At 39.6% G+C, this 15,736-nt stretch overlaps 2 protein-coding genes across 3 annotated transcripts; one reads left to right on the plus strand and one right to left on the minus strand.

The window, feature by feature from the left end:
• The first annotated feature begins 2,323 nt into the window (after positions 1–2,323).
• LOC107629767 (C2 calcium/lipid-binding plant phosphoribosyltransferase family protein) lies at positions 2,324–5,948 on the plus strand. The gene has a single exon (XM_016332650.3). The coding sequence runs from the start codon at positions 2,667–2,669 to the stop codon at positions 5,715–5,717; it is 3,051 nt and encodes a 1,016-aa protein (XP_016188136.1). The 5' UTR covers positions 2,324–2,666; the 3' UTR covers positions 5,718–5,948.
• Positions 5,949–6,114: 166 nt separating this feature from the next.
• LOC107629769 (Methylthiotransferase) lies at positions 6,115–10,590 on the minus strand. 2 transcript variants are annotated; one of them, XM_016332651.3, is made up of 11 exons: positions 10,234–10,590; positions 10,118–10,156; positions 9,957–10,048; positions 9,610–9,859; positions 9,392–9,511; positions 9,227–9,302; positions 8,864–9,072; positions 8,691–8,799; positions 7,971–8,063; positions 7,196–7,356; positions 6,115–6,778 (listed from the first exon to the last, which is right to left on the minus strand). In XM_016332651.3, the coding sequence occupies exons 1-11, from the start codon at positions 10,405–10,407 to the stop codon at positions 6,230–6,232; spliced, it is 1,872 nt and encodes a 623-aa protein (XP_016188137.1). In that variant the 5' UTR covers positions 10,408–10,590; the 3' UTR covers positions 6,115–6,229. The 2 variants fall into 2 exon arrangements, with proteins under 2 accessions (XP_016188137.1, XP_088365034.1); XM_088508908.1 differs by having other exon boundaries at positions 9,227–9,298; positions 9,388–9,511; positions 10,234–10,520.
• Positions 10,591–15,736: the final 5,146 nt, after the last annotated feature.

Here is a 15,736-nt window from a genome sequence, read left to right on the forward strand (position 1 = left end):
GGACCTGAGAGACTACAGGGAGAACAAATGATGCTTCATTTCAGACATGCAGAAGGTGAGAATGTTATTGACTCACGATAAGAAACTATTAGGACGTATTTGATTTAATGAATAACATTGAAGGACTAATGTGATTTAATGAATATAACTGAGAGACTATATTGATTTTACATCTTTTCGTGTGTTTGTTTACTTGCAGGGTTTAATACCAGCTGTTCAGGAAGTGTTTTTTAGGGTACACCATCGATTCTGCGTCTGACATTTGGGGTGCAATTTCTCAAAACAATGGTCAAGCACTGAACTAAAATATTTGGTTTGGGAATGTGCTCGGTCGAGAACAACAAATGAATTCAATCGAAACATGAACAGAGTTAAGCTAATCAATCAAAAATTCTGGGAATATCTCGAAAAATGGCCTAAGGATGCATGGACAAAGGCGCATTTCAGTGAATTGCCAAAGGTGGATAACATCTGCAACAATACTTGTGAGTCTTTCAACGCAAAAATCAGGCATGACAGGAGCAAGTCCATCCTAACATTAGCTGAGGAAGTTAGAAGAATCATCATGAAGAGTATTGTTGACAATCGGAAGAAGTTACAGAATTATCAAGGGATTCTCTCCCCTGTTCAGCAGAGTATTGTTAACAAATGCATCTGCCATTAAATTATGTAGGAACAAGTCACAGCTAGGCCACCCAAGTTACAGGTCATTAAAGGGAAAGCCAGACTTCGGTCCTCTCCTAAACCTACTGTAGCCGCACCAGTAGCTATCTCTGCTGAGACAATCAAGGAGACTAGTTCAGCCACTGCTAAAAAGCTGGCCAACTTTATGACCTTCGTTCCTACTCCAGGCTTCAATCCCCAAGAAAGACTGATAAATGACTTTGATTGGTGTTGAAATGTATTCTGCTTGAATTTATTTTTGTGTGAGGATACTTTATGTTTTTTGCACAGGACAATTGAAGTTCCGTTATCAACATTGTGGTTATCTATGTAATTGAAAGTTGTACTATGCCCTTTAATTTTGGTCTAGCCTACTTTTTAGGTTTGTATCCTCATGTAAAACCTTATGACTTTGCTATGATTTTTATCCTTAAGACAATGTGACATTTAGCCTTCTATGGCAACTCAATGTTTAAGAGTACTTTGGCTACTGATTTTGTTCATTCCTTAATACATCTTACTGTAACAGTGATTCGAATTTGTTTGGAACATTTGAATTGGATTGTGTTGTCTTAATCTTAAAAAACCAAATGCAAACATCTATTCTTATTCAAGGGATTCATCTCATTAGTCCATGACATATCAACAGAATTTGGTTTACTTGGAACTACAAAACAAACAACAAAGGATCACATTAACGACAACTACCACAAATAGGAAAACTATTAACAGTTTCAATGCTTTAACTTCAGCTTCCAAACTATCCAGTCTCCATGCCACCTTCAACCTCCATTCATCATAGTCACTTTCAACCTACAGCTCAGCCCCATAATCTTTCTTTGTTCCACCTTCGCCCACCCCTTCATAGTCATCATCGTCAACCCACTTAAAGTAATTGCAGTGACTGCCCTTCTGCAAATTCAAAAATCAGAAAATAAAAAATTGAAAAAAATCCCACAACACAAAACAACATGAAAAACTTTTAACTTCTTCGACAACATTCACCCGGTACCTTGGACATGCACGGAATAGTCTATCTGGGTTCTCTGCTGTCCCATATTTTTTTATCGCAGCCTTCAACCCACAGAAACATGATTCCTCATAGATTTTCCTCCTGGTTCGCATTAAAGCGCTGGAACCATTACTGCCGTTCGACGGAAACGACACACCACCGCCACGGCCTCCATTTGCTGCCTCCATCGTCTCCCCAAACCAGCAATTTCAACACTTACCCAGACATATGGCCCTCTGATTGTTGAACGCGACGTATTTATCGTCGAAATTAGAATTTGGTTTCAAACATTGAGGGACTAATTTGAACTGTTTTCCCAGAATTACCTTGTCAGCAATAGCTTATGACACGTTGGCCTCTTCCACGATGACAGCTAACGTCACACGTCAGTAGATGTTAGCCAGGTCATCAAAGGAGTTGACGGCAGAATAAATGTGATTAACTTGGATATCTTTCGGAGACTCTTTCGATTAATTTTATCTTTCGGAAACTATAATAAAGATCGCGATATCTTTCAGAGACAAATTTGAATATTAACTCAAATTTATCCCCTCCTCTTTTTTTATTTACCTCTCTCTGTGTAAGGGCCACCACAACTATGCAAAAAGAGAGTAGTACCCACTAGAATATCTCTATCTCCCTATGAAAGCAAAGCCATATGAATGAATCAAAGGGGCCACCTCACAACTCACCCACCAAACAGTATGTTATGTGCATATCCTCTCTTTCTCTTTCTCTTTCTCCAACAAATGTTTCTATTTTCTTACTCCAAACAAGCATCTCACCACCACCACCGCCTACTCCCACTCCTGTCTACTCCTACTCATCATCATCCCTTACCTTTCTTTCTTTATGGGACACCGTAATTGAGTCTTCACTCTTTTCCATCAGCCATTTGAGCTTCAAAAAGAAGCTCCTTTAATTCATTGTTAATTATTATCATTACAACTACTTTGCTGCTATCATATCATAATCATAATAATAAACGCACATGATGGAGAAGCTGGTGGTGGAAGTACTTGATGCCAGTGACCTTAAGCCCAAAGATGGAGAAGGCTCAGCAAGCCCTTTTGTGGAAATATCCTTTGATGACCAACACCAGAAAACTCAAACCAAGCACAAGGACCTCAATCCTCAATGGAATGAGAAGCTTCTCTTCAATATCAATGATCCAAGAGATCTCCCTAACAAGACCATTGAAGCCGTCGTTTACAATGATCAGAAAGCCGGCCACCACAAGAAGTTCCTCGGAAGGGTGAGAATTTCCGGCGACACTGTTCCGTTATCGGAGTCTGAGGCCGGCGTACAGCGCTACCCGCTCGACAAGCGCGGCATCTTCTCCAATATCAAAGGAGAGATCGCTCTTAGAATTTATGCAATTCATGATCCCTCTCCTCCTCCTCCACCTGCCCCGCAACCGCAACCACCGCAACAACACGGAGGTGGTGGTTTTGAAGCTGAAGCAGATGAAGGGACTCCGTTGCAGGAAATAAACACCAATACGCTGGACGAGGAAATTATGGCGGGTGATGCCGACAAGAAGAAGAACAGTAAGAAGAAAAAAGAGAAGGAAGTGAGGACTTTTCACTCCATAGGAGCTGAGAAACCTACACCTACAGCTGCTCCGGCTCCGGCTCCTCCTCCTCAGCCGTCACCAGGAGTGGCGGTGAGGGCGGACTTTGCAAAATCAGGTCCACCGAACGTGATGCTGATGCAGATCCCAAAGCAGAACCCGGAATATTCCTTGGTGGAAACAAGTCCTCCTCTGGCAGCGCGATTGCGGTACAAAGTAGGTGATAAAATATCAACCACCTATGATTTGGTGGAACCGATGCATTATTTGTATGTCAATGTGGTTAAGGCGAGAGATCTTCCTGTGATGGATATCACCGGAAGCCTTGATCCTTATGTAGAAGTCAAGCTTGGAAACTACAAAGGTGTTACAAAGCATTTGGAGAAGAACCAGCACCCTGTTTGGAAGCAGATTTTTGCGTTCTCCAAGGAAAGACTGCAATCAAACTTGTTGGAAGTGACTGTGAAGGATAAGGATATTGCAAAGGATGATTTTGTTGGGAGAGTTTTGTTTGATCTGACCGAGGTTCCTCTTCGGGTGCCACCGGATAGCCCGCTTGCTCCTCAGTGGTACAGATTGGAAGACAAGAAAGGGTATAAAGTGAACAATGGCGAGATCATGCTCGCGGTTTGGATGGGAACTCAGGCTGATGAGTCTTTTCCGGAAGCCTGGCACTCTGATGCTCACAATGTCAGCCACTCGAACCTTGCCAACACGCGTTCCAAGGTTTACTTCTCGCCCAAGCTTTACTACCTTAGACTTCAAGTAATTGAGGCTCAGGATCTTGTGCCTCATGATAAAGGAAGAGCTCCGGAGGCTGTTGTGAGGGTACAACTTGGGAATCAGATGAGATCCACAAGGACTGGTCCAAGAGGGATTAACCCAATTTGGAATGATGAGCTTATGTTTGTGGCAGCAGAGCCCTTTGAGGATTTCATCATTGTCACGGTTGAAGACAAGGTAGGTCCAAACAGTATGGAAATATTGGGTAGGGAGATTATATCAGTGAGGAGTGTTCCGCCTCGGAACGAGACTAGCAAGCTCCCGGATTCCCGCTGGCACAATCTGCATAGGCCTTCTCTTGTTGGTGAGGAAGAGACTGAGAAGAAGAAGGAGAAGTTTTCCAGCAAGATTCATCTCCGGATGTGCCTTGAGGCCGGTTACCATGTGCTTGATGAGTCCACACCTTTCAGCAGCGACCTTCAGCCATCCTCTAAGCATTTAAGGAAGAAGAACATTGGAATTCTTGAACTTGGAATACTGAGTGCCCGGAATTTGCATCCTATGAAGGCCAAGGAGGGTAGGACTACTGATGCTTATTGCGTGGCTAAGTATGGCAACAAATGGGTTCGAACCAGAACGCTGCTCGATACTCTATCCCCTCGATGGAATGAGCAGTATACATGGGAAGTATATGATCCCTGCACTGTGATCACAGTAGGGGTTTTTGACAATTGGCATATTAATGGCGGTGGCGACGCGAGAGACCAGAGGATTGGGAAGGTAAGAATCCGGTTATCAACCTTAGAAACTGATAGAGTCTACACACACTATTACCCTCTGCTGGTTCTGCAACCTAATGGCCTCAAGAAGAATGGAGAGCTTCACTTGGCAGTTAGGTTCACCTGCACAGCATGGGTTAACATGGTAGCCCAATATGGAAGGCCTTTACTTCCTAAAATGCATTATGTCCAACCGATACCTGTTAGGCACATTGATTGGCTCCGCCACCAGGCCATGCAGATTGTGGCGGCACGGCTTAGCAGGGCGGAGCCACCACTCAGACGGGAAGCAGTCGAGTACATGCTCGACGTGGATTACCATATGTGGAGTCTCAGGAGAAGTAAAGCAAATTTTTTCCGCATAATGTCACTCCTCTCGGGTGTTACCGCCGTGTGTAAATGGCTTGATGATATCTGCACTTGGAGAAACCCCGTGACAACTTGCCTTGTGCATGTATTGTTCTTGATCCTGGTTTGCTACCCAGAGTTGATATTGCCAACCATATTTCTCTACCTATTTGTGATTGGGATTTGGAATTACCGGTTCAGGCCAAGGCATCCTCCCCACATGGACGCAAGGCTTTCGCAAGCGGAGACTGCCCACCCAGACGAACTAGATGAGGAGTTCGACACATTCCCAACCACAAAGCCTTCAGATATTGTGAGAATGAGGTATGACAGGCTGCGGAGTGTGGCAGGGAGAGTGCAGACTGTGGTTGGAGATTTGGCCACTCAGGGAGAAAGAGCGCAGGCAATCTTGAGCTGGCGAGACTCGAGGGCCACCGCTATCTTCATAATCTTCTCCCTAATCTGGGCTGTTTTCATCTACGTAACTCCATTCCAAGTGGTGGCAATTCTTGTTGGCCTCTACATGCTGCGCCATCCACGCTTTAGGAGCAAGATGCCATCCGTTCCTGTTAATTTCTTCAAGAGACTACCTTCCAAATCAGATATGATGCTATACTGATTTTCTGTTCCATTTCTCTTTTACCCCGTTTGATGGGGGATTATTGAATTATTATGCAAATATATTTATATATATCTTTATGAATATGAATAAACAGTAAATGAAACAAGGGGAAGAAGCCGATGCGCTCTGCCCCAATCCGTTTTGGTAGCAGAATAACCATTTCATTATGTTTATGTATGTATATTCGAAACTGTTAGTTTCAGCAATGCAAATAAAACTTTTCTCCCATGCTTAATTGCTTATGGCATGCCGTACCTGTTACTATTGTTGCCAGCTGCACAAACAGAATGGTGTATCGCTGTATCAATTAGTTAAAATAAGCAAAGTCAAGTCATATTCGAGAGATGCTCACTAAGGATTTTTCTACGAGTCACATCATAAAACTGCAGCAAAATTGAAAGAAAGAAGAATACATCATACATATGCAGAACTGCAGATACAAAAGGCTATGACCAATTTAAGTCAAAATTTTGGAATAACATTCAATTAAGGGGAAATTAACACTAATTTTATTGGGACCATATCCTAAAACTAAAGGCAACTACTACTACAGCAATAATGAAGATGCTAAACGATATTCCACCCAAAAGAGCCTTATCAATAAAGTCCCACTTCCTCGAGCTTCCATGTTCCTTTTTAACAGAACCTAACTCACTGCTGTCAAACCTTTTGTGGAGCAAATGCTTCCGCTTCCTCAGTACCCACCCAATGAAATTTCTACCGTTCTGATTTTGTGGCACCACATCGCTACTCGTGTTATCACTATTCGCGTGAGTACTCTTAGCACAGCAGCTATCGTTTCCACAAGCACAAGATTCTGGTTCTTGCAAGGAGGATCCAACACTGGCTGGGCTACAGCATAGAGAAGGCGCATCTTGATTAGGAGTCTCCTTGCTTGAAGCTTTATTAGTCCTCACTTGGTTGAGGTTGAGCGTGTCGATTACTTCCCCAAAAACTGACCACCTTCCACAGGATGTTATCTTAACAATAGCTGAAGTACCTAGCATATGGTCTGGAGCAATTACAAGAACTTGTATATATCCCTTCGTATGACCAACCTAGGGCATTCAAGAATAAATTAATCTACATAAATATAAATAAATGAATTATACAAGTTACAAGCACAACATAAGGAGTCGGTTCACAGCTACAAAGAACTCAGATTTCACCATTGTAATTTTTGCTAGAATAACCAGATGTTTCTTCCTCCCGTTGACCACTGTGTTTTTCAATATTATCTTGATAAGTGAAATGAGATAAAAAGAAGAAAAGAAACAGAACTTCTCCCTGGACTTCTTTGTTTTGGTACTTTGAGGGTCATTGGGACAAAAGCATCATAATGCCAGATATCAAAGGGTTTTAAGCCATACATACTTATACCTATTGGAATTGATTGCAACAAATGGCATACTTCAATGCGGGAAAAAAGGCAACAAATATCAAAGCGTGATTCAAGATCATTTACATTGCCTTACCAAGTGAACTCCATCTGATGCAATGTCAGAAATCCAAATTCTCTCCACTTTGCCTTCCATCCCGGTATATGGTGTGAAGGCTTCAAAGACATTTGTAAGTTCACGGCTTCTACTCTTCACCACATTACTTGGAACCTTTTTCATCCTTGCAGCCGGGGTCCCTATTCATTTTATTATTACCATTAGGCACGGGTAAGGGGGGAAAACTGAAAATGAAATTAGGAGATTCCCAATCCCAGTCACAAGCACTATCCATTATTTATATCATCAGGCTTTTGGGTGGAAGGTAACCTGGATGAACTAATTTTCTAACTACCCAACTTCAGATTGGTAAATGAAATTTCCAACAGCTCCAACCCTTCCCAATAATTTTTATGTTTATATATAAGTTTGCCTCCGGATACATGCCAGGGTTTGTTGCTTATGATAAGTTGTCATAAGTGAACAAAAAGAACCACCTAATATACAATTCACCAACAGAAATAAACAGACCACGATTTTTGTATTGCTTATAAGCATCCATCTCTGCATTTTCTTTGTTTGCTCATAACAATTCACCAAAAGAAAAATATGAATATGACAGAATTCTTTGGAAATAAAAAACCAGTAGTTCAAGTAACCATTTCTTAGTAACATTCCAAAAAGGATGAGGGCAATGTGACATTGTGTTGCCCTTTATAATGGGTGTGAAACTGTGAAATATGCCAGACAAAAATGGCCCTATTAACTTAAGTGCATATCATAAAGCGGCATATAAATATGCCAAATGACATACCTGGTCGAGGATAAAATTGTGAAATATGAACTTGAGGGAATTTGTACTCTTTAACAAGGTTAACAGTTTGTTCAAAATCTTCATCAGTTTCACCTGAAAAAATCCCAAGGGGTTATATTTTAGATCAACTATGCTAAGTGTATACCAAAATCAGCCACCAGAGTAGAATACACATTGGAATACAAAATACACATTAAAAATGAGTTAAACTATACATGTATCTATATACAAATATAGTGGCTGCTTTTGGTATACAGATAGCATTTTTGTTTTAGACCCATGCACTTAAGGTTCCCCTCTCATAACAACAATAGCCTATATTAGTAAAAAAAATTGGCAAATCATTTCAATCAGTTGCACTATAAGTTTTGAGATTAGGACATCATTTCATATTTCCCATGGAGAAATCAGATCTAACTATAATGTTCTATCAAGAACTTCATGAATAAATCAATGTACAAGAATCTCAAGTGTATTCTACGATATGACACAACAGCATTGATCTATTTAGCTGATCCCATCTAGTTGGCAAAGACTTGTTGCTGGTTTTGTGATTACAGTAGTGAACAAGAATCTTAGTAGTACAACTTCCATGTCACATCTTTTCAAAGAAAATGATTCACAACTTGTAAGTTATTTACTCCAAATTTTACCACGAATAAAATTATCCAGGTGAGGTTAAGTGTATAATAGAACATGTAACAGAGACCATCCACTAACCAGGAAATCCACATATTATGTCAGTGGCAATCTGCATCCCTGGCACCAACTCCATTAAGGTATCTACAACAGTCCTGAACTCACCCACAGTATATTCTCGATTCATTGCCTGAGACATTTAGTGTAGTCAATAAATTGTCTAACATATTGTTGCAACAATTTTGATGTCTTACCGTCAGAACAGCATCACTTCCAGACTGAACTGGTACATGCAAAAATGAGTACACACATGGATGCCGCAAAGTCTCTGCTATCTCTTTCAAGTGCTCAAGGATAAAGGGTGGATTGGTCATTCCAATACGTAACATTGTGCTTGCGTCAGGTGGGAGTTCTGCTACTAAAGCATTCAATAAAGTTGGAAGATTGACACCAATATCACGACCTGTAAAACATCATGACCTAAGAAACCGTTGCTATAAAGCCCAACCTCAATAACAGTCTATCGTGAACAAGTTTAGCCTGAGGTGTATCCATCAGTTAAAATACAAATTTCATATTATCAGTTCAGCAAACATCTCCCAGTTTTTAGAAATTACCATATGCTCCAGTGTCTTCACTGCTCAGCCAGATCTCTCTAACTCCATCAGCTATGACGGATTTTACACGCCCTACCTGCATCAGTTTAGTAGTACAATTATGCAAAAGAATCCCAAGATATTTTCAAAATTGAAGCATAACATAATTCAGTTAATAGTACTTACAAGGCTGTCTATAGTGTAACTACCTAGGTGACCCCGAGCATGCTTTGTCTTGCAATAAGTGCAAGCACCTAAACAACCAACATTAATAGGAAGAATCTCAACAAAATTGTTCTTTCTAACCTGTTATAAAAAATAAAGGGAATAAATTTTGATGCAAAGTAAAGAGGCATTGTTATAAAAATAAATAAATGAAGTTGGAATTGGAATTGGGAGGAGACCTTAGGGAGGTCAAGTGCTGGCAAAGTCTTGCGGGTCAAGAGCCTGACTTCATGACCTTTTAAGGTCTCCTCCACAACTTCAACGACGCGATCAATTTGCTGGACCCCGACAATGCTGATCCCCTCAAGCTCTTTCAAGCCTCGATTTCCCTGAGGGACACATCCCGCAACAACAAGCGGCTTGTTTGAAGATTTTCCTTTGGCTATAATGGTATCCATAGCAGATTGGCTTGGAGACTTTACCGTACAACTGCTTCCGAAATTAATAAATATTTATTTAACCATGAACTGATGTTATTTGCATAATAATAGCAAAGGCAATGCATAGAGAGGAGGGAAAGACGCACGTGTTGATGAGCCAGAGATCTGCTTGATCGGGATTATCAGAGAAGGAATAGCCAAAAGCAGATAGCTGACCAGCCATGTATTCACTGTCGCTCTGTGCAAACACGCACCAATTAGTAAGTAATTCATATCATTGATAAAGCAGAGAGAAAGAGAGAGATGCCTGGTTGTGGGAGCATCCGAAGGTCTTGATGTAGATAGTCTGAGGAAGCAAGTTGCAACGGCAGTTAGTTACAGAAACCAAACCAAATCAAAGAAAAGAGGGAAGAAGTGAGCTACCTGAGTGCCAGGGATTGGAGACGGAGTTGCAGTAGAGAGTTGCGTCCTTTGCTTCTGATTCGGATTCCTTCTATTGGAGTTGGTCTTTGTTGCAACAGAAGCAGCCAGCGGCAACCGGAATCCCGGTGGAGTTCCGGTTGCGGTTCCAATAAGCAAATCTTCAATGTCTTCCATTTCCTTCGATCAACTGCTTTTCCCTCTCTTCTTCGGTCCTCACAACTCTATTCTTATCATGCCTTATGCTGCACCTCCACTCGCCCGTTCCAGCCCTAGAAACTAGTATAAAGTATAAACATAAACGTCGCCAAAGAAACAAATTAAGGTTACATGTTCAATCATTTTTTTTTTTTTAATTGTGATTATGCATTTTTATTAAAAATAGTTTTTTAAAAACTTTTTCAAATATTATAATTTTTTTATCTTTAATGGTAAATTTATTTTTAGAAATGATATATTTAATATTCAGAAGCGCTACATTTTTACTTTTTTTTTAGATGTCTTATCAGTTATCTTGATCGTTTTACATACTTCTAAGTAGAACGATTTATTATTAATAAGTAAATTTCTGTAACATATTGATTAAATTTTAGAAAAAAAATATATATTGTCCTAATATTTTTTTAAAATTTTAAAAATTAAAATACTCAAGTTTAAAAGTCAGATACTATAATATTTTTGTACTTTTATATAGATTTTATTAAAAAAAATATTTTGGCATATAACAAATAAAAAATATTACAGAAGAATACAAAAATATTTGGGTATATCACAATTAAAGCGGCTTGAGTTTTTATTTTGAACCTATAAAAAAGAGTAAAGTACCAACTCAGTCCCTATCCATTTTTCCGAATGACAACACGACCCATTTCGGTCCCTGACTCTGTGCTCCGTCTGTCAACGCGGTCCTTCTGTCACTTTCACGGCGAAAACTCGACGGAAATTGCTAACTTGTGTAAGCGAGTGGATGACATGGATGGCTTGGGTGGTTATGTAGAAGATGGAAGTCCACGTGGCTAGGTGAAATGGATAGGGTCTTTTTTGTCCTCATCCATAACACAAAAACGCCATCGTTTTGAGGTTTTCAGGCGTCTTTATTAGACGAGTCTGGTCATCTATCTCCCCTGTTTCGTGTATGGAACCGATACCACCATGAGCAATAGCAGAGATCGTGGGAGGGGAAGAGATGCATCGAACGATGAGGGTAGGAGTATTTCTGTGAGCTCTGTTGGCAGTGCTGGAGCGAGGAAGAAGAAAAGATTCGTTGCCCCAAAATGCAATTGTGGGATTCATGCAATTCTATTCATGTCGTCAACACAGTCGAACCCTAATAGGCTATTCTTTGGATGCCCAAATTTCAAGGTATGAAATAATTAGTTATGTTCATATTCCTGCCAAGATCTGTAGCAAGTATCTCTTCATTCAATTCTAGTTTTTCCTTTTTTTACTGTGCAGACTGCAGAATCTCATTGCAAATATTTTTTATGGCTGGATGAATATATTTTACTGTTTGAAGATGAGCAAATAAATGATGACAGTCTTTATGGTCGGAATCCAAAGCAAAATCATTTGTTGGATGCAGCTGTTTCGATGGAGGAGAAAGTGACTAAACTAGAGGACAGAGTTTCTGGGTTAAAGTTGCAGATGAAAAATTCTAGGCACGTTAAGTGTAATAGGGGTTTTAGTTAGCCACTGATGGCTGTTGTGTTTGTATTTGGAGTTGTATTTTTAAATTATCTCTGTTAAACTTGATAGTAGATAGTAAGTCTATGATGTTGTTTTTGTTTTGGAAGTGCCTGTTGCTGAAATAGTTGTATCACTTAACAGTGTAAATCCAAATTTATTAAATGAAATAGGTGTGTTGGTTGTTTCAAAAAGATTGAATGTGTCAAAAAATAGAATGTGTTATACTCGAATTCTTTCATTCCATGAAAAGCAATCAAATAATAACTAACAATAATATGTAACATTAACAACTTTATACAATAATCAAATGTCAACATCTTGTACACAAGGTGACTCCAAAAGTGGGCAACATATAGCCCTATACCAACATCAGCAACACAAAGATAAATAAAGTATTATAGGTCCTTAATTCACACAGGCTATCAAAACAGAAAGAAAAAGACTGTTTGTTGTGACTGTATGTAAACTAGTTTATCAAAAAGACAGCATCTACTTGTTGGAATATAAACCTAGGACTACACTTCTAGTTCTTTCTAGGAGGCCTAAATCCAGGAGTGGGAATGAACTTGAATAATCTTGATACATTCTCGGAAGTTGTTGCGGCCATTGTCTTGGCACTAAGTCCATGTTGTGTGCTAGTAGGAGTGGGAGGCCTGAAGTGAGGTCCAATGATTGGAGGACTCTGATTCACTATAGAAGCTTGAACAAAGGTGGAGGAAATTGGTGGCCTAACAATTGGTTGCTTCATCCTTTGTATAGGTGGGTTATTCAAATTGGGGGGGTCTCAGATGCTCCCTGTAAACCAACAATATTGCATTATGTGAAACAAAAAATAAGATTAAGACATTGCTATTTATAATGCAATTGTGAATTATGTCACTTACAACCTCTGGTTGGAGAGTAGACTGTGAAAGAGAAATTTCATCTCCTTGTCTCACTGTTGTACCTTCTTTTGGTGTTGATTTAGGTAGCTTCTTTTTTTGTTTTTTTTGCCTTTTTCTACATTCATAAATAGTATACATCTCAATCTATAGTCAACAATAAAACTCATGAACATATTTAAACTAAGTAACCCTACAAACTACTTACCATAGGATCCAGAGAAGTTCCTTTAACACTAGCATTCAGATTGTTTCCTTCACCAACCTGGTTCTGTGTGGGTCATTATACAGAGATGGCAATTAAATGCTTCATCAATTTTTACAATGACAATTAAAACCCTGACCAACTTATCATGTGACACTTAAATCCTTAACCATTCTGATTATATGACAAATCGAACCCTAAAAAGGCCATACCTGTGTGGTGCCAGCAGAGTCCACTGCTGGAGCAGACTTCTTTAAAGCCCTCCTTTCCTTCTTGGTCATAGGCTTTCAATTAGGATCTTTGGGTGGATTGGAGCATATTTTGTAGTAATGACCCGCTTGGCCACACTTGTTACAAGTCACCTCGAATATCTTCTTGGCCTTGTGGGAATGCATCTTCGTCTCCACAGAATCGATTTTTCTCTTCATTTTTGGATGATGAGCAGCTTTCTTAATTGGGAGAGGTAGTGGCTGTGGTGAATCAATTGGGATCCAGTATTCTTCGCTGTTAACTGGACTAATGCAGTGTGAGTAGGCTGATCTGATAGCATCCATTGTGAGCCATTTATACACAAAGTCCTCTGGCTTCAACCCATCTTAGCCATGGCTGCAACCGCATGTCTGCAAGGCATGCCTGCACACAAATTATGTAAAACAAAATATCAAGTATTTAAAGATTTTACATGTATTAAATAGACCATCCATATAAGAAGATGAATTGTATACCAGTTAGCTGCCACACATTGCAGGTACATGTCTTGCTTTGTAAGTTTACCCCAACCTTGTGCCATTGCATATGAACTTCAAACAGTACCTTATCAGAATCACCAGCCCAGATTGCTCTCCACTTGGTACTCATGGGCTTGATAAACTGATCAAGTCTCTTCTGCTGTACAGGGGCCAAGATACCAGTGTGGTTCTCCAATCTCTTCTTGTGCATAGCCCTTTTCCTCATGATGTAATACCTCAAGTCTTCACACATTGAGAGAATTGGCTTCTTCCTGTATTCAACAATCTTGGCGTTCTACACCTCACACATATTGTTCGTTATGTTGTCAACCTTGGGCCCATAGCTGAAATAGGCCTTGCACCACACACCCGGGTCAAACCTTTACAGATACTCCCAGGCGCCCTCATTCAGTTTCTTTAATTTCTCTATGGCACTACTGAATTCTTGAAATGTTGTACAACGAGAGCACTCCCATACCATCTGCTTTGTTTGTTCATCCTTAAAATGCTTTATAAAGTTCTTCCAAATATGAAGAACGCAGTTTTGGTGATGGGCAGTAGGGTTCACTTCCTTCATTGCCAGCTACAAACACCACAACAATTATGTAACATTTGACAAGACATGTAATTAAGTTAAAATAAGAAAGTGTAGTTTTGAACTTAAGAAACTTACTTTTTGTTGGTCAGAAATAAAGTTTCACCCATGTTGTGAAACTTCACCCAAGTCATCTTTCAATAAAGTTAAAAATCACTTTCATGTGTCATTGCATTCATTCGGGACCATGACAAACCCCATTTGTAGGGTTTATCTTGTATTGATTTTTGGGGATTTTATCAACTTTTACCCACATTTATTCAATGAAATAGCATGGTTTTATAACTTCTCCCTTAATTGTGCTTAAGAGTGAAAACATGCTTTTTAGGACTTAAAATAGCTAAATTTAATTCACCTTGATTCTATTAGATGCCTTGATATGTTTGTTAAGTGATTTCAGATTTAGGAGGCAAAGATTGGATTAAGGGAATGAAGAAAAAGCATGTAAAGTTTGAGAACTCATGAAGAAATGATGGAACCAAAAAGCTGTCAAGCCTGACCTCTTCGCACTTAATTGACCATAACTTGAGCTACAGAGGTCCAAATGATGCGGTTCCAGTTGGGTTGGAAAGCTAACATCCGCGGCTTCGAAACGATATAAGATTTGTCATAGTTGCATCGTGCATAGGGGCGCGCACGCGCACGGTATGCGGGCGCGCCGTTGGTGGCACATGACTCACTTAATGCAACACGTGGCCAGCGATTTTAGAAGCCTTGTGGGCCCAATCCAACTCATTTCTGATGCTATTTAAGCCAAGGATTGAAGAGGAATGGATATACTTGTCATCATTAGTCATAGTTTAGCTTAGTTTAGTAGTGAGAGTTAGTTTCTAGAGAGAGAAGCTCTCACTTCTCTCTAGAATTAGGATTAGGTTTAGTTCAATAATTTTAGATCTAGGTTTTAATCTTTGCTTTCTTCCACTTCTATCTCTCAATTCTTTGTTGCTACATTCAATCTTCTTCTATTCCTTTGTTGTAATTTCCTTTATGTTGTTCTTATACTTTGTTGTAGATCTAGATTGTTCCTTCTACATTCTTCCAATTCAATAAGAGGTAATTCATAATAAATGTGTCTTCTTTGCTTTTCTATTGTTGATCTCTTGTTTTTGTAGTTGTAGATTCCTTTAATTCTTGCATTTAATAATGTTTACTCCTCTTGCACTTTATGTGTTTGTTGAAATGTCTCTTTTAGTTTTAGTGTAGATTTTGTTCCTCTTGGCCTAGGTAGAGTAATTAGTGACACTTGAGTTATCTAATTCCTTTGTTGATTGATAATTGGAGAGATTGCTAATTGGTTTGGAGTGCACTAAAGCTAGTCTTTCCTTGGGAGTTGGCTAGGACTTGTGGCTCAAGTCAATTCATCCACTTGACTTTCCTTTAATTAGTAAGGGTTAACTAAGTGGTAGCAATG

Source organism: Arachis ipaensis, chromosome B3 (assembly GCF_059453495.1).
Source record: "Arachis ipaensis isolate K30076 ecotype BB chromosome B3, ASM5945349v1, whole genome shotgun sequence".
Lineage (NCBI taxonomy): Eukaryota > Viridiplantae > Streptophyta > Magnoliopsida > Fabales > Fabaceae > Arachis > Arachis ipaensis.